General features: G+C 39.0%; 1 protein-coding gene across 1 annotated transcript in view; it reads right to left on the bottom strand.

Moving 5' to 3' along the window:
• Window positions 1-7,848: 7,848 nt before the first annotated feature.
• Window positions 7,849-23,861, bottom strand: part of LOC120297838 (netrin receptor DCC-like) — a gene marked incomplete at its 3' end in the record, with an annotated part of 141,200 nt that continues 125,187 nt past the window's right edge. Inside the window, exons 4-5 of the mRNA XM_039320942.1 lie at window positions 10,714-10,864; window positions 7,849-7,985 (exon numbers count right to left, since the gene is read on the bottom strand). Coding sequence (XP_039176876.1) covers window positions 7,849-7,985; window positions 10,714-10,864 — 288 coding nt within the window. The remainder of the gene's footprint in view (window positions 7,986-10,713; window positions 10,865-23,861) is intronic.

Genomic DNA, 23,861 nt, shown 5'->3' with positions numbered 1-23,861 from the left:
CCTGTGGGTCGTGACCCCATTTGGGGTCGAACGACCATTTCACAGGGGTTGCCAAACAAGGCTGTCCGCCATTTTTCCCCCCTTTTCTTTGGCCACGCCCCTGGCACCTGGTGATGTATAAGTGGTTGGGGGTCACCACAACATGGGGAACTGTATTATGGGGTCGCGGCATTACAAAGGTTGAGAACCACTGTCCTAGACCTATACCATTTCAGACCAATGGATGTCAAGTCTCTTCTTAAAAGCCTTCAATGATGTAGCACCCACAACCCCTGAAGTCAAGCCATTCCACTGATGGATTGTTCTCATTGAGGGTTCATTGATGATGTTACCTAGTTTGGGTAATAAAACATCTGCAGGAAAACAAGCAAGCTCAGAGACACCAAGGACCCCTCATGTCAATCCTGAGCTACGAATATTCGCCTTTATTGTTCTCACTAAGGAAATGTCTCCTTAGTTCTAGGTTGCTTCTCTCCTTGGTTAGTTTCCATCCATTATTTCTTTTTACCTTCTTTTTACCTTATTTATCAAATAAGTTGATCCCCTCTTTTTTGTGGCAGCCCCTCAAATATTGAATCACTGTTATATATTAACCCTAGACCTTCTTTTCATTAGCCTAGGCATACCCAATTCTTGCGATTGTTCTTCATGTTTTAGCCTCCAGTCCCCTAATCATCTTATTTGCTCTTCTGGGTACCCTTTCCAGAGTCTCAACATATTTTTTTTTTTATAATGGGGTGACCAAAACTGGATGCAGTATTCCAATTGTGGTCTTACCAAGGCCTTATAGAGGGATATTAACATTTCACGTGATCTTGATTCTGTCCCTCTGTTGATGCAGCTTAGGATTGCATTGGCTTTTTTGGTGGCTGCAGCACACTACTGATTCATATTTAATTGATTATCTTAAATAGCCAATTCATATATCTTTTGGAGGGAAATTAGCTTTTTAAGTAGGATTGCTGAAGAATTTTGCTTTGTCCACATGCTTTAAGCAATCTCTCAGATTCAGTTTGTTAAACACCTCTTTCAGATAAGTTGAGAACTCTTCCAAATTTTGCACTAGTTCTGCATTTTGCATAGCTCAAATACACATCTTTTTGACCTATGTGCAAAATGTGTGTTCATACATTAGGGGAAAATGCATCAAGACTACAATATGTGAAAGCTGAACAAAAATGCCACGTTTTAAAAAGGCATTGATAAGGAGAGGTCCTTTCAGACAAGCACATTTTCATATTTCAATCTGCTGGTGAATCTTTCTTTGTACAAAAAGTCAGGTGCCCATGTTTAAAAACTTATCTCTTTTACAAGTGATGTGCTCCAGGAGTTTTGATTTGTTGAAATAAAACCCAGCACTGACAGAACGTCCATGAAAACCAATCAGTAATGCTTACAGATATTTGCACATTTGTATCCCTTTCTGTTTCTTAATGGTGGAGGCTGATTATTCAGCAGCATAAATTTCATGGTTTCTCAGACTTCTTGCCCTTGAATGTCACTCAATTAACCCGCAGTCAGATTTGGTGCCATCTAACCTTTAGATTATAGCCCTCTCCAGGCAATCAACATTCTAATCATGGAGGTGTGGTGAAGAGATGGAAAAAGATAATTTCCCCTACTGCTCTCCTAAAGGTTCAGAAGTGTTCATGGGGAGACTTTGAACAGTCACTGTCCCTGAGTTATAGCTCTTTTATTCCTTCCAGGAGGCCAGGGAGGGGGGTCAATGTTAAGGAACTTTTTCCTACTTCTGCAGTTGCTGTTAGTTTATTCTTGGTTAATCCAGTCCTTGGTTAATCCAATCTTGTGCAGAGTGAGCAATCAATTTTCCCAAGGGACCATATAAGAAACTGAGATTGTTGTGGCGGGCTGCATCACCCTGTGGTGGCACTGGCCCACCCCTCTAGATTCTGCCCCACCCCTCTACCAATGCTGCACTGATGCCCAACCCATTACCAAGGCCCTGCCTTAACACTGCCCCATCCCTTGCCGCAGATGCTACCAATGTCATGGGCTGGACTGGGACCGCCTGCAGGCTGGGTATGGCCTGCAGGCTGTAAAATGCTTAGATCTGAACTTGTGGCTTGTTTTCCAGTGATCGGAAGTATTTGCTGTACACACTTGCATTATAGACAGGAAGGAAGCTCTTCAGTGCTCTATGGAAAGTTCTAGAAAAAGAATCCCTTTCTCTTCTACCAGCTGGGCTTTGGCAAAATAAGCAATAAAGTGAAGGGAAAAAACTCTATTCAAGTTTATGTGTTTGTGTGTGTCAAAGAAAGTGATCTCTGTTATCATAGAAACAATATTTATACAGATATTGTATAGATGAGGAATAAAATCAAGATCATGTGAAGCACTAGTACCACTTTATAATGCCTTGGTAAGACCACATTTGGAATACTGCAGTGGTGGCGAACCTATGGCATGGGGCCTTCAACTGGGTTTTATAAAACCTTTTCACTTTAGGCCTCCGCTGCCATGTACAAAAAAAAAAAAAAAAGGTTCAATCAATCAGTTAATTTCAACTTCTCGCGGGAAAAAAAAGATCTTGCAAAGTTGGAATTGATGGATTGAACTTTTTAGTCCCACCGAGTCTGCTGTTACCATCGCAGCCATGCCCACCAATGGGCCACACCCACCCAATGGGCCACACCCACCCGGCACCCGACGATGCATAAGTGGGTTTTGGGTTGCAGTTTGGGCACTCAGTCTCTAAAAGGTTCGCCAACACTGGAATATTGCATTCAGTTTTGGTTGCCACAATGTAAAAAAGTTGTTCAGAGTCTAGAAAGAGTACAGAGAAGAGCAACAAAAATGATTAGGGGATTGGAGGCTAAATCATACAATGAACTATTGCAGGAACAAAGAGAAGGATTAGAGGTGACATGATAGCAGTCTTCCAATATCTAAGGGGCTGCCACAGTGATGAGGGGGCCAACCTATACTCCGAAGTGCCTGAAGGCAGGACAAGAAGCAATGAATGGAAACTAATCAATGAGAGAACCAACTTAAAAATAAGGAGGAATGTCCTGACAGAACAATTTATCAGTGGACTGGCTTGCCTTCAGAAATTGTGGGTGCTCTATCATGGGAGGTTTTTAAGAAGAGATTGGACAGCCATTTGTCTGGAATGGTTTCCTGATTGAGCAAGGGGTGGGACTAAAAGACCTCCAAAGTCCCTTACAACTCTGTTATTCTGTTATTCTAAATCTAAGCAACCTGATTGGAGAAGGTCACTTATGGAAAAAAAAAAAGGCCTTCTCAATCTAAACCAGTTCTAAACTGAACACACATTCTTCCAGAGCAAGGTCTGGGAATGACACTAAGTGAAGAGTTTTCTTTAGAATCATTAAAGCAAAATATTATGCACAGTAGGGTTCTTAATCACATTTTTGAAATTTCAATGCACTGTAAACTGCTAAGATGAAAGTCTGTTTTGCATAACTTCTGTAAACATTAATGCAAAGATATTGTTAGACATACATCAAATCTCCTGTAATCCAAACTAGGTCTCTATTTTCAATCAAAGCGCTTTTTAGTGTGACAAGTATTATTCATGTGGTTCCTTAACTCTTGTAGAAAAATTCTAAAATTACTTGCTTCTTAATTAGTGAAAAATGGTGAGCTATCTCTCAAACTCTTAATAATCCTTCACGTCATTCAGAAAACTGACACAGTAGTGAACTGGAATCTTTCATCCAAGAACTGAGATATTTTTCCACACACTGATGTCAAACAGCACCCTTTACCATCTCGTAAATTGTCTCAAGAAAAAGAAAATATTTTGTGGTGGGAAGAAAACAGGGGTAAAGTGCTATACTTCGCTGTTCAGCAGGTTATCCACAGAATAACAGACGTTCAACTTTTTTTTGTCAAATAATATTTTTGTGAGATAACCACAAGCATCAAAAGTGCCATGCAGTAATCATGTTATAAATAGAGCCTCTTCATGGGCTTGAAGTTAAAAAAGGAAAACCTGTAGTACTGTTTCAAATGGCTCAAGCAACAAGCCTGGGTAGATGGGCCAGCTTGGAGAAATCCATGTGCAAAATAAAGTTTTAGACAATACATGGATGGGATTTGGGAATGCAATGCATAATTGTGGTTTTTTAAATTTTCAGCAAGAAAACACTGCATATTTACAGAGAAAATATATGCAGAAAAAAATAGCATGCTTCATATTTTACAGAAGGCAACAAAAGCCAGAGAAATTCCAAACAGCCTGTAAAATGAACACATTTGGAAGCACTTTCCATGTTGAACATTTAGAACATCAAATAAACAAACTAGTAAAGGAAGAAAAGAGAGGAGACATAACTACGAGGCAGGCAGATGTTAAATGGAGAGAAAAAAAAGTTGAAAACTACAAAATTATCAGCAGTGCAGTAGAAAACAAAACAAATGTAATTAGCTGCTTGTGTTTATGTGTTTGCTTATTTGTTCTGATTTTTCTCCTGATTTTTTCCCTTGGGTGACTGTTAATAAGACAAGAAATGGTTAAAGAAGTGCAAATATGGTCTTTTCAAACCAAGGCACTGACACACTCACCTGTGGGAGTTCTCCCAATTAGTACTGCCAAATATGTCAAGACTCAGGGAATAATCTAGAAATGTTTCCTTCAGATATAGCAATAAGCATTCAATACAAGCTAAACAGCGGTTGGAAGAAGGAAGAACAGGACAAAACTACTTGTCAGATGTCATGAATTAATTCTTTGCAGAGAAAAAATAAAATAAACTTTGTTGCTCACTACTCTGGCACATGAACTAATTTTTGACTAAGATAGGGAAAACTACAGGTTGTCCTTGACTTATAACAGTGACTGTTCAAAGTTATAACAGCACTGAAAAAAGTGACTTATGATTGTTTTTCACACTTACGACCGTTGCAGCATCCCTGTGGTCATGAGGTCAAATTTCAGATGCTTAGCAAGTGGTTCATATTTATGAAGGTTGTAGTGTCCTAAGGTCACATGAGTTTGAGGCCTTCTGACAAGCAATGTCAATGGGGAAGCCAAATTCACTTAACAAACATGTTACTAACTTAACAAATGCAATGATTCACTTAACAACTGTGGCAAGAAAGATTGTAAAGTGGGGCAAAACTCACTTAATAAATGTCTCAGCAACAGAAAATTTAGGCTCAATTGGGGTTGAAGACTATACCAGGGATGTCAAACTCGTAACGTCACATGACGTGTCGCGATGTATCACAACTTTTTTTTCCATTGCCAGCAATGGAATGGGTGCAGTTTCACCATGACGCATCCAGCCGGCAGTTTGACAGTGCAGCAGTAATCCTTCTCCAAAATATTTCTGAGTTATTGGAGTCAGTTTTTACAAAATCATAAGGAACATAAATGGGCTCAATTGTGGTCATAACTCAAGGACTACCTGTGTTGTAGTGAAAACTAAATTTTAACTAACAACTCTGTTAGCCTTTCACAAGGCATTGAAGACCTGGCTTTTCCCCCACGAATTCAGTCAGGTGGGTGGCTGAGCTCTCTTATTATGCATGTGGTTTTATTAAGTTTCTTGGTGAATGGAGTTATTGTTTATCACTCGGTGCCAGGTGGTTGTATATGGTGGGTTTTCTGACTTTTAATCTTTGCCAAAGCAAAAAACTGATGGCTCATCAAACAAATCAACCCAGAGTTCCCAACTGAGGCTCAAATGACTAAACTTTGGACACATTATGGAAAGACCTAATTCTCTAGAAAATCCTGGGAAAGGTAGAGAAAGATAGAAAGAAAGGTAGAAAGGTAGAAAGAAAGAAAGAAAGAAAGAAAGAAAGAAAGAAAGAAAGAAATGAAGGAAGGAAGGAAGGAAGGAAGGAAGGGAAAAAAGAAAAGAAAAGAAAGACTAGAAGCAAGTTGGATGGATTCAATTACAGTAGCAATGAGTGCACCATTGGGAGACCTGAAAGTTCAGGTTAGGAACAGATCATCAAAGAGCCGTGGTGGCGCAGTGGTTAGAATGCAGTATTGCAGACTAACTCTGCCCACTGTCAGGAGTTCGGTTTTGGCCAGCACAAGATTGATTCTGCCTTCCATCCTTCCAAGGTCGGTAAAATGAGGACTCAGATTATTGGGGCAATATGCTGACACTGCAAACTGCTTAGAGAGGGCTCTAAAGTACTATGGAGCAGTATATAAGTCTATGTGCTATTGCTAATGCTATCAAGAAGAAAATCTATGTTGTTGCTAGGAGTTGAACATGACTTGATGGCATATTATCAACATCATCAATCTTTGCAATCAACACCAAGTCCATTGTGTGAAATGGGCATCTATATAAATCAACTAAATAAATAAAGTTTCCCCCAAATCTTATTCCTATTTTTAGCCTTGAATGTTGGACAAAACTGTTTGGGAAAGCATTGGTCATGCACACTTATCTTTGGGATGTGAGTTGGCTTGATATCAACCAATCAATTAGGATCAGGCTTTAAAGCAAGAATAATGTGCTTCTGAATATATGTTCCAACATGCCCTTTTCTATTTATCCCAACCAATATTCCTCAAAAGAATTAAGAAGAAAGGCAGATAGGAAATACAGCCTTGTTTCTCATAAATCTGCATCCCCCAAAGATGGTTTACTGAAATTTAAAATTTGCCCTCACTCTTTTAGCAAGTTCATGTGTAGAATGGAAATATCTGACTAAAGGTATTAGAATATATTTCTGTCCTCAAAAGAAATCCATGCCAAAGTTGTAATCCTCTATTACAACAATTCTCTTTCACAATCTAACATTTTATGGATTCTTTTCTATCTTAACCAACTCTAGATAGCTCTGTCATCCTTCTGGGCTCGTATAAGAAGAGCCAAGGGTCCAGGAGATGAAAACTCCACAATTTAGATAAGAAGGCAAATAGAGGGAAAAGAGGGAAAAAAGCAAGAGTGAAATCCTTGGTGCTTTCTGACCTAGTTTGTTCATCAATATCAACAGAAGAGAATATTAGTAGCTCAGGGTTGAACTGCGGAGTCCTTTGTGCTCTCTGAGCTTAGTTATTTTCTTGCAGACATTTCATTACCTGACTAGGTAACATCATCAATATTAACAGAAAAGAATATTTGTAGTTCAGGGTTGAACTGTGGAGTCCTTGGTGCTCTCTGAGCTTATTTTTCTGCAGATGTTTTATTACTCATTCATTATCACTGTATATGTTACATATACAGGTAACATATACAATGGATAATGAATGAGTAATGAAATGACTGCAAGAAAACAACTAAGCACAGAGAGCACCAAGGATTCTGACATCATCAATATTATAACATTCAAGAGTTTAATCTGTATCAGTATTATGACGTTCAGGAACCAATGATGTTCAAGTGCTCAACAATAGAGGAAAGAAAGTGAAACTTTACTATTGCCCTTTGCCTTCTCCCAAGAAGCTGTCTAAGCTGTCAAACTTCAAAACAATCTTTTCTATCATTCTTCCCCATAATCTACCAGCAATTGGAACAGAGTCACAAGGCTCTATTATAGGCTGCCGTTCAGTTCCAGGAAGAATATAATGCTGGGAGAGAAACGCCAAAGGAAGAATGATAACTATTCACTGTGAATTCATAACCTTTCTTCTATAAACACAAGAACTTAGTCAACGATGATCTGACTTTTTATTTTCTCAGACGACTTACATACCCACACACTTGCTTTTCATAGTGCTGATAAATAAACATTCACTCTGTAAAGTAACTCCACCATAGAAAATCTGCAAAATCCAAACACTCCTTTCAAAACAATTGAAAATCATAAGGCCATCAGATGGCCTTCATAATCAGGATCAGTACTCAGCAATAAAGAATGCAATGTAAGAGGCAAAAAATAGTTCTTTCTACTCACCCAGTACTGATAATTCAGCTAATGCACTACTATTCTCATCTCTGTACGTGACCACACAGATATAACTTCCAGAGTCATCATCCGTTGCATTAGAAATCAATAAGTTACTGCCAGCCAACAGTGAATATTTTTTGGATCTGAAATATTAACATAATATCACTGTATCAAGTAAGACAATATGCAAGGCTCACTTTCTCTATGGGTTGATTTATTTTAGATTTATATCACATCTTTTTTTGTTCAAAGAGCTAAAGCATGGCAATTCCATTCTTCCAGGACACACCAAGAAATCTAGCTCCTCAGTGAAGTATACCAGGAGGGAAGAATGGAGAATTTTTATTTATTTATTTAAAACATGAATATAGCCACCCATCGTATCACAAAATGGACAACTCCCAATCTATGATTAAATAACATAAAACCATTTTAAAACTGATCAAATTAAATGCATAGAAACAAAAATCTGGCACCAAATCAAGCTTTCAATGTGTAGGCACCTCATTGTATCCCAGAACTTGGAGGAAAAACAGGTCTTCAGTGCTTTACAGAAGGCTAGGTGGGTAGTAGGCTGCCAAACATCAGGATGAAGAATGTTCCACAGGGCACCGATATGCCTCCTAGCTACCACAAGATGCCAATGTTTAAAGGAATGGATTAGGAGCATTCCCACCTGTCTGACTGGTAGTTCTAGCAGATGTCCTTAGGGAAAAGAGGCCCCTCAGATAACCTGGCCTTGTGCCACAGAGGACTTTACAGGTGATGCTTTAAATCAGTGTTTCCAAACCTTGGCCATTACCATCTGTGTGGACTTCAAATCCCAGAATTCCACAGCAGCATGGCTAGTGAATGAAAATTCTGGGAGCTGAAGTCCACATACCTGAACATGATAGCAGTATTCCAGTATTTGAGAGGTTGCCACAAAGAGGAGGAGTTCAACTTCTTTTCCAAAGCACCTGAAGGCAGGACAAGAAACAATGGATGGAAACTAATCAAGGAGAGAAGCAACCTGGAATTAAGGAGAAACTTCCTAACAGGGAGGACAAGAAAGTAGTGGAAGAGCTTGCCATCAGAAGTTGTGGGTGCTTCATCACTGGTGGTTTTAATGAAGAGACTGGACAGTCACTCGTCTGAAATGTATAGGGTCTCCTGCTTTAGCAGAGGGTTGAACTAGAAGACCTCCAAGGTCCCTTCCAGCTCTATTCTGATAGATATTGATATTGAAATCATCAAGTTTGGGAAATATTGCTTTAAATGCTTCTACCTATACACAATTTTTACTTGAATGACAAAACAGAATAACAGAGTTGAAAGGGACCTTGGAGGTCTTCTAGTCCAGCCCCCTGGTCAACCCTATTTCAGACAATCTCTTCTTAAAAACCTGCACTGGTGGAGCATCCACAACATCTGGAGGCAAACCATTCCATTGATTAATTGTTCTGTCAGGAAATGTTTCCTTAGTTCTAGGTTGGTTCTCTCCTTGATTAGTTTCCATCCATAACTTCTTGTCCTGCCTTCAGGTGCTTTGGAGAATAGGTTGACTCCTGTTCTTTGTGACAGCCCCTTAGATATTGGAACTCTGCTATCATGTCACCTTCTTTTTGTTAAACTATCATGGCAACCTCTTCCCTTTCCATATGTAAACGCAACATCAGGCTCCACATAGAAAAGAGATGGGGCAAAGCCACAACACTGCTTTTGTCCCACAAACATTACTGCTTTGGTGCTTCCTGTCCCTTCCTGTTGGGGTTATTGTAAAGATTGGAAGGAAAATATTGCAAGTCATGTATGGAAAATAGATATGCCACACAGGTGTTTTAACATTTTATCTCATCTCAGGGAAGGTTGAGAAGATCATGAATCCTTGGGATGTGGTACAGTTCTAATTCTACCTGTGCCATGTCTCTGATCTTCAACTTTGTTCCTCTTGCAGATTTGGAGTTCAAACATCAAAAAGGAAAAGGTCATAGATCAGTGTTTACTAACCTGAGCAAGTTTGAGATGTTTCAGAACGCCAAGAACAAAAAAAAAATCTCTCAGCCTTCCACCTCAGGTGGAAAATATTCCAAAGATTGATGGCCATGGCAGAAAAGACTCTTCTGCTAGACCCCACCAGCCAAAATTCTTTGAACTCTTACAGGCAGTCTCAAATTACAACTGTAATGGAGCCTGCCCATTATGGCTGTAAGTCACAACAGTTGTAAATTGGGATGGTAATGTGATTGACTGGATTTTATGACCTTTTTTGTGGAAGTTAAGTAAATGTGGTAGACTTAAAGCAAACCAATTGTTTTCTACCAGAAATAAGTGCCAGTTTTTTTGGGAAATAGTCTAGTGCAGGGGTAGGCAATCTTGGCTCTTTTAGGACTCATGGACTTCAACTCCCAGAATTCCTGCTCAGGAATTCTGGGAGTTGAAGTACACGAGTCATAAAAGCCTGGTCTAGTGGTTAAGGCACTAGACTAGAAAGCAGGAGACTATGAATTCATAGTCATAAAAGCCAGCTGGAGGACCTTGGACTAGTCCCTCTCTCTCATCCTAACCCACCTCACAGGGTTGTTGTTATGAGGATAATAGGAGGAAGATTGTGTTGGATATGTTTGCCACCTTCAGTTATTTGTAAAAAAAAAAGCAGGATAAAAATAAATAGTCATAAAATGTGGTCATGCGACTGAGGAAGGGTGCAAATGGCCATAAATGTGACCATGTTGTGAGTGTCAGAACTGGGTCATATCTGCCCTTTTTCATGTAGGTCATGACTTCGAACGGTTGCTAAATGAATAGCTGTAAATGAAGAGCTACCTGTATTCATTTATCAATCAAACGTATATAACCAGTCCTTCCATGGGTTTAAAACCCACTACATACCTGAATGAGATTGATTCATCTCCTCGCAGCCACGTAAATGCTGGGGCTGGATAACCTGAAACACAGCACTCCAAAATGGCGTCTTTCCCTTCTACAACCACCACATTGGATGGTCTCTGAAGAAAAAATTGCTGCCTGTGCAAACCAGGATCTACAAAAAGAAAAGAAATGACTATTATATGACAATCACATTGTTTCTCTTAGTAACCACAGGGAACGGTATTTAAATAGTCACAGTGGGAATCTTTTGTATCACCTGAGGAGAAGAACTGTATAAGAGAAAAACGGCAGATAATGTTATTCAAGCTAGAACACTAGAAGTACATATACTCAATAAGTATAGAAATCTTTGTGGCTGTATCAAGTACATTTTTTTGGTTAAGCGCATTGGAGGGAGGTGTATTTATAGCTTGAGAGTTAACAATATCCTTCTTCAGTTTGGGAAGACCTGGTATATTATCTAATAGAGGGAGAAAATAAAAAAAAAATTCAAATAGTGATTCTAGATAACAAGGCAGCCCAGCTTTCATTGTACTGGAAAAAAAGTGAGTGAGATTTTTGATGAAATGCATCCTTTAAATAAAATCATTCCGAGATACATTAATAGGCCTAATCTCAAAATAAGGTTCTTCTTCCCCTGCAAATAACTCTCTTTTCCCCTGCAAATCTCGATCACAGAATAATAGTTATAATTTCATGGAGATCAATAAATTCAAAACTCTGCTCAGTATGATCTTTCCTCCATTTCAACACTGAAGAATATCCCACAACCTCTCTGGGTAATTGGTGCCATTATGAAGCTGATATTATCATCAGAGGTCCAAACATTAAATTGAAATCTACTTATATATAATTTAATCAATTTTTCTATGTCCCACAACGAAAAGGGTCTTGAACATCCCTGAATGACAGTTCCTCCGATATTTGAACAGGTATGTTTTTTTTTTCCACAAATGTAAACAATCACAGTTCCTTACACGTAGTCCTTCAGTGTCAACCATTTGTTTAGTTCGGAGTTACAATGACACTGAAAAAAGTGACTTATGATTGTGTTTCATCCCCATGGTCGCATGATCAAAATTCAAACACTAAGCAACTGGTTCATATTTATGACAATTGAAGTCCCAGGGTCATTGATCACCCGATCATCTTCTCACAAACAAAGTCAATGGGGGAAGCCAGATTCATTTAAGAACCATGTTATTAACTTAACAATTGCAGTGATTCACTTAACAACTGTGGCAAAAAAAGTCATAAAATGGGGGGGGGGAATTCACATAACAACTGTCTTGTTTAGCAATGGAAATTTTGGAATTAATTGTGGTCGTGCGTTGGGAACTACCTGTATTGGGGTCAATTTCTAGTTTTCTGATCATCTTCACTACCCTTCTCTAAACCTATACTTATTTATCTGATTCATTCTTAAAATGCACTGCCTAGAAATGGACCTAATGTCAAAAAAGGTATGTAATCAATGAAAATAAAGTATGAATCCACCACTAATTGTAATATCTTATCTTATCTTATCTTTATTATTATGGTTCATCATCACATAGTCAGCCGGATGTTCAGATTGGATTTGGCGTTAGGACCAGGGATAGGCAGATGTTGCTTCATGATGTTAAAAGTGTTGTTGCAGGATGTAAGCTGTTCCAAGTAGTGATAATGATACTGAATCTGTCAATTCCAATGGTTCAAGTATTACCCCAGTTGTTTTGGGATTGTACCCAAGGCATTTATGACTATCGGAACTACCTTTGCTTTCTTTTGCCATAGTTGTTCTATTTATATTTGCAGATCTTTGTATTTTGTTATCTTCTCCAGTTCTTTCTCTTCTCTTCTGCTGTCTCCAGATACTGGCACATCCATTATCCAGACCTTTTCGTCTTTCTTATCAACAATTGTTAAATCTTGGAGTGTTATGTGGCAAGTGCCTGTCTGTTTGAGCCCTTTAACTTCTTCATTTTTGCCACTTTCTCTGTTTTATAATCCCACTACTTTTGCTTGCAAGCAAATGGCATTTCTTGCAGATCTTCCTGTGCACCATTGTTGCTACTTTGTCATATCATTGTTTGTAGTCTATCAGTGTGATCTTGCTGCAGCTAATCAGCTGATCCATTATTTTTTCAGCTTCTTTGCAGAGGTGGCACTTGCTATCTTTTGCTGTCTTCTCAGTCCTGTCCTTGTATGCATTGGTTCTTATGCCTTGGTCTTGTGCAGCTTCTATAGCCATTGGAAGTCCCTTCCCATTCCAAATGCTTCTAGATTGAAAGGATTAGCCAGTGACATCATTGTTGCTGGAGGGACAGCCATGAGGGCTCCTTTCATGTCCCTGCAAGGAGCTGGAGCTAGAGCAAGTGACAGGAGCTCACCCAGAGACGCAGCAGCACTCGGGTCTTGCTAAACTCCAACCCAGTTCTCTAACCACGTGAGCCACCACGCTCCTGAGCTATTGGAAGTCATGACCATGTTCTCATTTGTTCATTTTTGTTATTTTATTCCACCATTAGAAGGTTTTGATTTCTTCTTTCACCTATCTTAGGCTCTAAGGTTAAGCAACAACGTATCAGAGATCTATTTGAATAATTTGTTAAGGGTTTTGCCTTGAACTCCCTATTAAAGTTTACTCTTTCCCCTTCCTGTTCACTCATTCAGGAAGCTAACACCCTGGAATTTGCTGCTTTATAGCAATAGCAGTAGCACTTAGACTTACATACCACTTCACAGTGCTTTACAGCCCTCTCTAAGCAGTTGAGAAAGTCAGCGTATTGCCCCCAGCAATCTGGATCCTCTTTTTACTGATCTTGGAAGGATGGAAGGCTAGATCAACCTTGAGCCAGTCAGGATCAAAGTGCTGGAGTCAACAGAGTTAGCCTGCAATACTGCATTCTAATCATTGTATTTGTACGACCACTGCTCACTTATGTTTCTCCTACTACAACCTCTGCTTACTAACCAGGAAGCAGTTAACTCAAACATCCACAATGGATTATCAGCAATTCTCAGGATCCATTCCTTTCAGTCAGTAGCTATTCAGGAGGGGAACTTTTCACCTTTCTCAGAACACAAACCTTAATTCATAAGATAAGATAAGATAAGGTAAGATAAGGTAAGGTAAGGTAAGGTAAGGTAAGATAACCTTTATTGTCATTTTTATACTGTGGGCAGGATGGCACACATCAAAAATGAAATTTAGTTGCCCGCTCTCAAAGTGAAACACATACATGACACACACCTAAACATACTATGAACAATATATGTATAGACCCACACCCCTACATATATGTAGCAAATAAATATTAAATATTGTCCATCTTGAATATATAATGGAAGGAGGAAGCTTGAGAGTTCACAAGGTTAATGCTGCATGGAATGCAACTCTGGCTGAATCTGGATGTTCTGCTGCGGATACCACAAGCCCCCTCCTCCCAGAAGGTAGCAAGAAAAACAGGTCGTGAAGAGGATGTGTAGTGTCCCAGATAATCTTTCGGACCCTGCTCAAGAAGCGCTTCTGTGCTATGTCCTGGATGGGAGGGAGGGAACTTTCAATGATCTTTTCGGCCATTCTCACCACTCTCTGCACCGCCTTCCTGTCTGAAGCAGTGATTTTTTTTATCCTGACAAATGAATACTTTCACTTTCAGGATGCAATTCAGCTCTGAGCTCACAACTTCATTCTCTTGATACAAACATTGCAAACATAGGAGATGAGTTTTCATTGCTATCTTAACATCTCCAAATCCTGCAGAAACATTATTGACATCTGTTTTCTTCATTGTTAATATTGTTCTTGTTCTAAGATCCACTGAAGCCTAGGAGAGTATCTTATATATATATTTTTTTTTAGCATTCGGAAGTAAGCAATAATCATTTTCTATGCAATTATCATGGCCATTTCTCAATAAAATAATAGTTCCCCTCCTAGAAGATCATTGATTTTCCCTAGCACAATTACCACAAAATGTCTAGTAATTATCATTACATTTTTTTCCACTTCTTATATTTTGAATTGCCTAAATGAAATGCAGTTACTATTGAAAAAAACTGGGATGGGGGAAAATAGAAAAAGTAAACAATCAACTCAAAATTATTTTAATGGAATTAAGGATTATGTTTCATATAAGTTTAATAACATGAATTGGGCTGTTTCAGTTTACAATTTGAATAGGAATAATTTAGAAGTCACAATTTTCTACTGTATTGTATTGTAGTAACTGAAGATTTCATAGAATTGTGTTTAATAGGTGAGGCTTATTTGTCAGTCCTTATAGGAAAAACAGAGTTGGAAGGGATCTTGGAGGTCTTCAAGTCCAACCCCTACTCAAGTAGAAGACCCTATATCAGTGGTGGCGAACCTATGACACGGGTGCCAGAGGCGGCACTCAGAGCCCTCTCTGTGGGCTCACGCGCTGTTGCCCCAGTCCTAGGCCTTCAGCTGGGTTTTATAAAACCTTTTCACTTTAGGCCTCCATTGCTGTGTACAAAAAAAAAAAGGTTCAATCAATCAATCAATTTCAACTTCTCGCAGGAAAAAAAAGATCTTGCAAAGTTGGAATTGATGGATTGAACTTTTTAGTCCCACCCAGTCTGCCGTTACCATTGCAGCCACGCCCACCCATGGGCCACACCCAGCCAATGGGGCACACCCACCCAGCCCCCAACGATGCATAAGTGGGTTTTGGGTTGCAGTTTGGACACTCGATCTCTAAAAGGTTCGCCATCACTGCCCTATATCATTCCAGTCAAATGGTTGTGCAATATAATAATAATAATAATAATAATAATAATAATAATAAAGAAGTTGGAAGGGACCTTGGAGGTCATCTAGTCCAACCCCCCGCTCAGGCAGGAAACCCTATACCACAAATGGCTGTCTAGTCTCTTCTTAAAAACTTCCAGTGTTGGAGCATTCACCGCTCCTGGAGGCAGGTTGTTCCACTGGTTAATTGTTCTAACTGTCAGGAAGTTTCTCTTTAGTTCTAGGTTGCTTCTCTCCTTGATTAGTTTCCGTCCATTGCTAATCTCTTCTTAGTTTGCTTGGCTTGACCATGCAACATTGGACTGTGAAAATTAAATAAGTTTGTTGGAACAACATAAAACCTTCTTGTTTAGAATTACTTTTTGTTACAGGTCTTTTTTTAACCCATGTGAAATAGAATGCCTCATTTAGATTTGACTGGAAAAAAAAATAAATTAATCACCTCTCATCTGTACAGGTAGCCATCACAAACCTTTGCAAGAATGGCCAAAATCATTCAAGATAGCAGTCATGATGACTGACTTAAAGTCCCACCTTCTTTTTAGTTGCTTGCATTGGCTACACACATAAAAAAAGGGACAGGCTTTTGTTCAGATGGCCATAGCTGCCATCGTGGCTATTTTCGCCACCATGGTTTTGAATAGTTTTTATTGTTTTAATGAATTTTGATGGTTGTTGATGTTATGATTTTGCATTGGTATTTTTACATTTATTTGATATTTTTAACTATGAGTCACTCTAAGCAGTGGTGGGATTCAAAAATGTGAACAACCAGTTCTCTGTGTGGATGCCACTTCCGGAAGTCCATTCTGGGCCTGGGCAACAAAAAAATTAGCTATCGGTTCTGCTGAAGTGGTGGAAACTGGTTGAATCCCACCACTGACTCATATTTGTGAGAAGGGCAGCTACATAAATTGAGCAAACCAAATGCATCTAAATACATATAGCTGAGAATAGTTGTGCAGATTCCAAAAAGTTCATAGCCCGGAAATTAGTTGGAAGAATACACATATTGATTGCTTAGTTTTCTTGCAAACAGGGAAGAGAAACAATTCCAAATTTTAATGTAATCAGATGAAATCATTGGGTTCAATGCATGATATATCACAATACCTTCAGGTTTTGAAGAAGTATTTGGAAATTTTGTGAGGAAGGCCCAGTTTTACATTGTGTGTGTGTGTGTGTGTGTGTGTGTGTGTGTGTGTAATATATATAACTGACAAACTATTTCTGTGTTAAATTTTAGATTTTTTTGCTGACAGAGAATTAAAGGGAGATTAGTATAGCTATTTCGAGCTATTTAGCTCTCATCAGCTAGCCATACCCTTCCGAGATTCAAACCCGGGCCACTTACACATTAGGCAGCTGTATTAACCTCTAGGTCATGGGTTCTCCTCGCTTTTGTCAGCTGTACCAGGGAGGAGAGATTAAGTGTTTATCCGGTGAAATCGGTTTAACAGAGCATCTGGTCTACCCAAATATGGGACAGAGCAATCTGCTATTGCTTTTGCCTTTCAGTCCCAATCTAGGAGCTTTTACAGGCAGACGCTATTGCAACAAACTATTTCTGTGTTACATGTTAGATTTTTGCTGACAAAGAATTATAGGGAGACTAGTATAACTATTTCGAGCTATTTAGCTCTCATCAGCTAGCCATACCCTTCTGAGATTCGAACCCAGGCCGCTTGCACATTAGGCAGCTCTATGTTTGTGTGTGTGTGTGTGTGTGTGTGTGTGTATGCAGTATGTATTAGGTGTTTATATATATATGTGTGTGTGTGTGTGTGTGTGTGTGTGTGTATACAGTGTGTGTGTAGGTGTGTGTATGTTTATACTGTATAAGTAAGTTTATGTACATAGATAAATAAATGATAGATGATAGATAGACAGACATACAGTATACATACAATATATATGGTTGAAAGAGGAGAAGTAAAAAACAAAATATTACTGTATCTCTCTTCTCTGATTGATGGTACTGGTTGGAGAAAGATTTTTTTTATTATTTGTCAAATTTGTAAGACTATATTCAATTAATTCAGCTATCCAAAGGAATTCTGCATGGTGATCATTCCGTATAAAACATTGGAAATAATAAAGCACAAAAAAACTTGGTCGAGGTCCTCTAATTAAAAACACAGAACTATTATGCTGTCTGTCAACATCAGGTCCTGATGACCTTCCAAAAGGCGTGTATGACATAATTAAAGTGACTATGATTGAGTTTCATTGATTATATATAAAAAGATGAAATGGGTAAAAATGAACAACTGCAGGGAACAAACCGGTTCCAGGTTTAGGATGTTTTTTCAGAAATGGAAATGCCGGATATATATTTTGATATCGAAAGAAATAAGAGGAATTAGCGTAAAGATTTAACATTGGCATTTGGGCAAGGGATCTTTGGTACTTTTGCTCTTGGTTCTATAAGCAAATCCCTCACCTAAGATTACAATATATAAAAGGCACAGAGTACAAGTAAAACAAGCAGGAACTAAGTAAACTCAGTGACATTTTTAAAAGGCATCGTATAATCAGAACTAAAGCAGCGGCCCTTGCTTACTTTGGCTGGTAAATACCAATTTATTTCCAAAATAAAACCACTCTGTCTCATGAGTGCACCCACGCGCACACACACACACACACACATCTATAAGTACTCTCCTTAAAACTGATTGTTTTTTTGTTGTGTATTTAACCTCTGCCACCACCTTCTGCTCCCAATATTCTTATCTAGTCAACTTCTTATCTAGTCAACTCTCCATCCCTTGTTTCTCCAGTATTTTGTTGCTGGAGCATGAAAAAGAAAAATAAGGTTGAATAAACCTTCAGAATTCCAGTTTTTGTGTGTACAGGTACATAACCTCAGTAGCCTTTTGTTTGTTTCTGAAGACAAATTGTGTGGAGGCTGAAAGGGGAAAGCAGGTGGTACTTCTCCTACATAATCAGTAGCTGAGAGAGACCTAACTGTCTTCTCAAGGAAAAGAACTTTTGACCCTTCATATAAACAGAATGGGGAAAAGGGATAGCTAAGCTTCAAAGAGATTCTTCCTTAATGAATTCACTAACAAAGGAAGATTCGGAGGTTCCTATCTGAATTATCAAGATTCTGTGTTCCAAACCCCAATTGGTGGCATAAAAGAAAGTCTATTTGGATCTTTTTATTGTCACTGAGCTCTGCAGTCAAACAACTTGACAGACTACTACAATTTCTTGTTTTGCTGCTCTGTAGTCCACTGAAGGAAGAAGGTTGTGAAAAGTTGTCATTTCCCACTCTGATTTAGGTTGACAAGAGCACGGCTTCACTCACTCAATAAGTGAGAAATAGGAAAGGCTATTTGTGCAGTTAAGAAATTGGAGGAATATGAAAGTAAGGAACTGTCTCACCTTACCAGAACTTTGACCTTACTGGTAGGTAAGATTTGAAGGTTTCTGATAAGATCAGAACAGATGACCTCTAGATACAATGCTCTAAATTTTGCCTGTTCTCGGAGGTGAGTTTTATAAAGTTTCTTCTAAAAATTCTTCCAGATAGGAGTCCAGTGCATCTCCTCACAGTTTCTAGGCACGGCATATCAGTAGCTAGATAGCAGCAGCTTAATCCCTCCAGCTAATGGCTATATGTTTTCTTGACAAACATATGGAACATAATCAAACACTGATTACTTTCTGATATCCTATGATATAATTCAAGCTGTAATTGAGACAGATATTAAACTACACATGTATACATATGGGGCTTGGATTGTAATAAATGAGAGATGACTTGCTTCGCTGCACATATGCAGAAACACATATTTACAGAGGACATTTTGTAATCTAACATAGGAGTGAATTGAAAATGAATTTGAGACTAACATGATTTGTGGATTGCATTATGATTTTATGGCAGGCTAGAAAGAGTTGAAGAGCAGAGTTCACGTGACCCTGCCATGTAAAAAGCTTGGACCACTATCTCCCAACCTGGTATCTTTCCTATATTTTGGGATACAACTCCTTCCATTCCAGAATATGAAACACACTGCTTGCAGTTTATGGGATCTGTTCAAAACCTTTGTGGTTTGGCAGCCCGACTGCGGGGGGTGGGAGGATAACTGGGCCACACAATTAGTGGATCGGCACATGGGCATGCAGCCCTTGTACAAGTGCTGGGCCAGCACATGTGTATGCACACAGTCCTTGCACAAGTGCTGAACTATATGGATACAGCCCTTGTGCAAGCAGTGGGCCAGTATGAGCAGTGGACTGGCACAGGCATGTGCAAGTGCCTACATGCCCACTGCTTGTGCAGGGTGAGTTGTGCTTATGTATTCTCTGGCTCAATTATGAATAGGCCATGGTCCAGTAGTGGGGTGCGGCCTGGGGGTTGGGGACCTCTGATGTAGAGGGTGCTTGGCTGAGGGAAGCTGAATTTGATGATGCACAATGTTTAAAACAGTAGAAGGGTCAGAAGATTGTAAATGTCTGAGGAACTGTCTTGCCCCAATGGGACTGGCCTTCCCCATTTGTACTACAGAAGGGGCATACTGAGGACTCCATCAGCAAGATCATTTGGCTGATGGGGTATTGGAGAAGAACTTTTTCTCCTACAGCCTCTACTCAGAGGTGAGATTGTTCCCCAACTTTGTGGCCTTCAGGAACAGCCTTAAAAACTGGATCTTCTGGTGTTGGGGCAGGGCCTCAATGGACAAGTTGGAGGTGGTTGGTGCAGTGACAGAGAAGGCACCGCCTCCACTACATTCCAGTGTCAGGTTTTTAGTCTTATTTTAATCCTTGTAATTTTAATTGCTCTTTGATGACGATGACGATGATGATGATGATGGAAGGGACCTTGGAGTCATCTAGTCCAACCCCTCCTGCTCAGGCAGGAAACCCTATACCATTTCAGACAAATGGCTGTCCAGTCTCTTCTTAAAAACTTCCACTGTTGGACCATTCACAGCTTCTGGAGGTAGGTGGTTCCACTGATTAATTGTTCTCACTGCCAGAAAATTTCTCCTTAGTTCTAGGTTTTTATTATATTTATTATATTTCTCTTCTTACAACATTGTAAGCCACTCACAGTCACTTTGAGATGGATGGCATATAATTTATCAAATAAATACAGATAGTCCTTGGCTTATGATCAGAACTGAGCCCAACATTTCTGATGCTAAGTGAAATAGATGCTCAGTGAATTTTGCCTCATTTTACGACTTTTGTCGTTAAGTGAATCACTGCAATTTTAAATTAGTCACAAGCTCAGAGAATGAACCTCCAGCCCTAATCCAAATTATAATTGAAATAGTGGTAGCATCTACAAGAAAGAAACTGAGGGCAAGTGGCATCATATTCCCTCATGACATCATCAAATAAATAATGCAAAACATGCAATTTGTTGGCACTGACGAGATGTTCATGACGAGGTGGTGACCCTGGGGCTTTCACCTTTCATCTCTGGTGACAGCAGGGCCCCAAGGGTGACTTTATGATTTGTTTCGGCAATTTCAAAGATGATTGATTAGCAACTGCATGTTGATTTGCAAAGAAATGGAAAAGGATTAAAGCTGATAAGGATCTTTAAGGGGAAAAGAAGCAGAAAGCAATGCTTAGCTCTTATCAATTTCACCTCACCACCTCAGTTGTTTTGCCTTTGAGGCCTTGGGTGTGGCATTATTAATCCCTCAGTCAAAGAGAAGCTTCTGGAACCCGGATGAAGAAATCTCTCATTAAAGTGATACTCATCTCTCAATAAACAGAATCTGTTATGGTGTCTAACCATAGTGGAGGGACCCTTTGTGGAATGTGATTTTTTTTTTCTCTCTCTCTCTCTTGTCATGATGGAAATTCCGGCCTGACTTTGCACTGTCAAAATATGTGATAAGCGAAAGTCTAAAGCAATAAGGTGGAAACGGGATAATAACATCCTTACTGGGATCTCCAATAGCTCATATTTTCATCAAATATATGATCAAATACAGGACTGTTTTGACTAGTGGCAAGGTTAAAAAAATCACTTTATTATGTTAGTTATTTGCATTAATGCAATTTATCCTGTTGAATCCATACTTTGAGAACTCTCTAGATATCATTCGTTGGTTGAAATGAAAGCAGAGAAGGGACAGCCGTTGAATTAAGGCAATGGAAGACAGGGAAAAGAGAAGCAAGCACAAGAATGCATGAATAGACAAAATACTACTGACATGCTAAATAGATGTCCCAACTACAAGCCATTCAGAGTTCTAGGTGATGCTGTTCAATTTCTCTCCACATTTTTAGCTAATCCTATAACAAAATGTGTGTGTATGCAATCATTAATTCCATAATTTTGATGTAAAAAAAAAGATTTTACTTTGTTTTTTCCACGAGAAGAAAACTAACTTGCTGTGAAATTTTCAGCTTTGAGGAAGAATACTTTTTAGCTTATATAAGGGTACTGAAGGAGTTTATATCCAGAGAAGTGCACAGATAACGCAAAAGTGGCTTGGTAGGCTTTGAGAAGCTTTTTAATAATTAAATAAAGTGTAAAAAGATCCTCCATCAGCCTTCTATATACAATCAAGGTAGGAAAATCACGGAGAGCCTGGCTTGTGGAATTCTTGCAGCCTCTTTTTGAGGCAGATCCTTTGCCAGGTTGGGTGGCACTTGTATCTGAGATTGTGACATTGATTGCTTCAATGAAGACAGGCAATGACACAGTACACGTAATCTTTGACTTACAACCATTTGTTTAATGACTTTTGAAGTTATGATAGCACGGAAAGAAGCGATTTATGCTCAATCCTCACACTTATGACTATAGGAGTGCCCCTGTGGTCCCATGATTGCAACCCAAGTGCTTGGCAAACAGCTCACGCTTACAATGGTTGCAGTGTCTCTATCAAGAATGAAAGTTTGGCAGTTACATGCCTCTTTGTTTTGACTTGCATTAGAGTAAGGGGGGAGGTATTGCTTTAGAATGGGTGTTAGATGGAGAAACGAAACCTCTATGATTCCACTGAAGACTGTGAGAGCCTGAACCATTTCCAAGGACACTGTAGCAGGTGTGGAGAAGAAGTAGATGGTTCCCATAACAAAGTGAAATTGTTTACATGGGCTATGTAAGAGGGTGGGGGGTTGGCCGGAGAAATTATTGTTTAATTCTATGAACTGATATCTGGGAACCTCAGAGTTAGTTTTGCTTCAACATTACCATGCCACGTATTCAATAAATAGTAAGATTTTCAGAAATGGAAAGAACCTGGAGTTTTATTTGGATTCTCGAGCTGGATGTTGACAGTCCCAGGATCATGTGATTTCCATGTGTGACCTTCCCAAATGACTTCCAATAAGCTAAATCAAGAGGAAAGCCAGCAGGAGATTGCAAGACATATTCATGTGATGCCTTGCTTAACAATTTCAATGATTCATTTAACAGCAATGGCAAAAAGGGTTATAAAATCAGGTACAGTCATGTAATGCATTGCTTAATGACAAATGATTCGGTCCAAATTGTGTTCATAAGTCTAGCACTACCCGTACTATCTGAATTAATAAAATAACAAGTTGTGAATGATGAATAGTGACACACACACACACATAAACATACACACCCATCTTCATTCACTCATGTAAATTGTGCAGGCCCAAAATCCCAAAGATTAAGATATAGCAAATGAGGTACAAAAAATAATAATAATCCAGCTAATTATCATTCTATTGATATCTTAATCTAGTTGGAAAATGCATGCAAAGGATCTCAGCCACAAATTATTAACTTAGCTAAAATCAGAAAATATACCTGGGGACAAAGAGGCGGAATTTAGAGAAGGGTATTTAGCAGTTCTGGAGGCACAATGGCACAATGGCTCAGCAATTAAAGATGCTGAGTTTGTCAGCTTAAAAGGTTCGAGATCCGAGCACCGCCACAAGATGGGCTGAGCTCCCATTCCTACTCCAGCTCCTGACCACCTATCAGTTCAAAAGTATGCAAATACAAGTAGATAAATAGGTACCACTTAGGTGGGAAGGTAACAATGTTCCATGCATCTTGGCATATAGTCATGCTGATCACATGACCACGGAAAATGTCATCGGACAATGCTGGCTCCCTCAGCTAAGAAACAGAGATGAGCACTAACCCTTAGAGTCAAAGGTGACTGGACAGATGAAACCTTTACCTTTATTTAATATATATCAGTTAATAGACAAAGTATGTTTAAAAATTTTATGTCTGCCTTATTTGTAGCCTTCTTTGACTTAGATATTTGTTTGATTCAAACAATTGAGAACAATTCTATGAAACATTTAAGAGATCTCACAATTTGTTTTTCTAGTGTCAACATTATATTGAATTTTAATTAGAAACCGGGGTATCCTAAACAAAGGTGAGGATATAATTTTTTATTGGCTCAAGAATTATATTTTTTTA

Source organism: Crotalus tigris, unplaced genomic scaffold, assembly GCF_016545835.1.
Source record: "Crotalus tigris isolate CLP2741 ecotype Arizona unplaced genomic scaffold, ASM1654583v1 scf7180000023713.2527936, whole genome shotgun sequence".
NCBI lineage: Eukaryota > Metazoa > Chordata > Lepidosauria > Squamata > Viperidae > Crotalus > Crotalus tigris.
The sequence above is the reverse complement of the archived record's forward strand: the minus strand, read 5'-3'. Positions and strand labels throughout refer to the sequence as shown.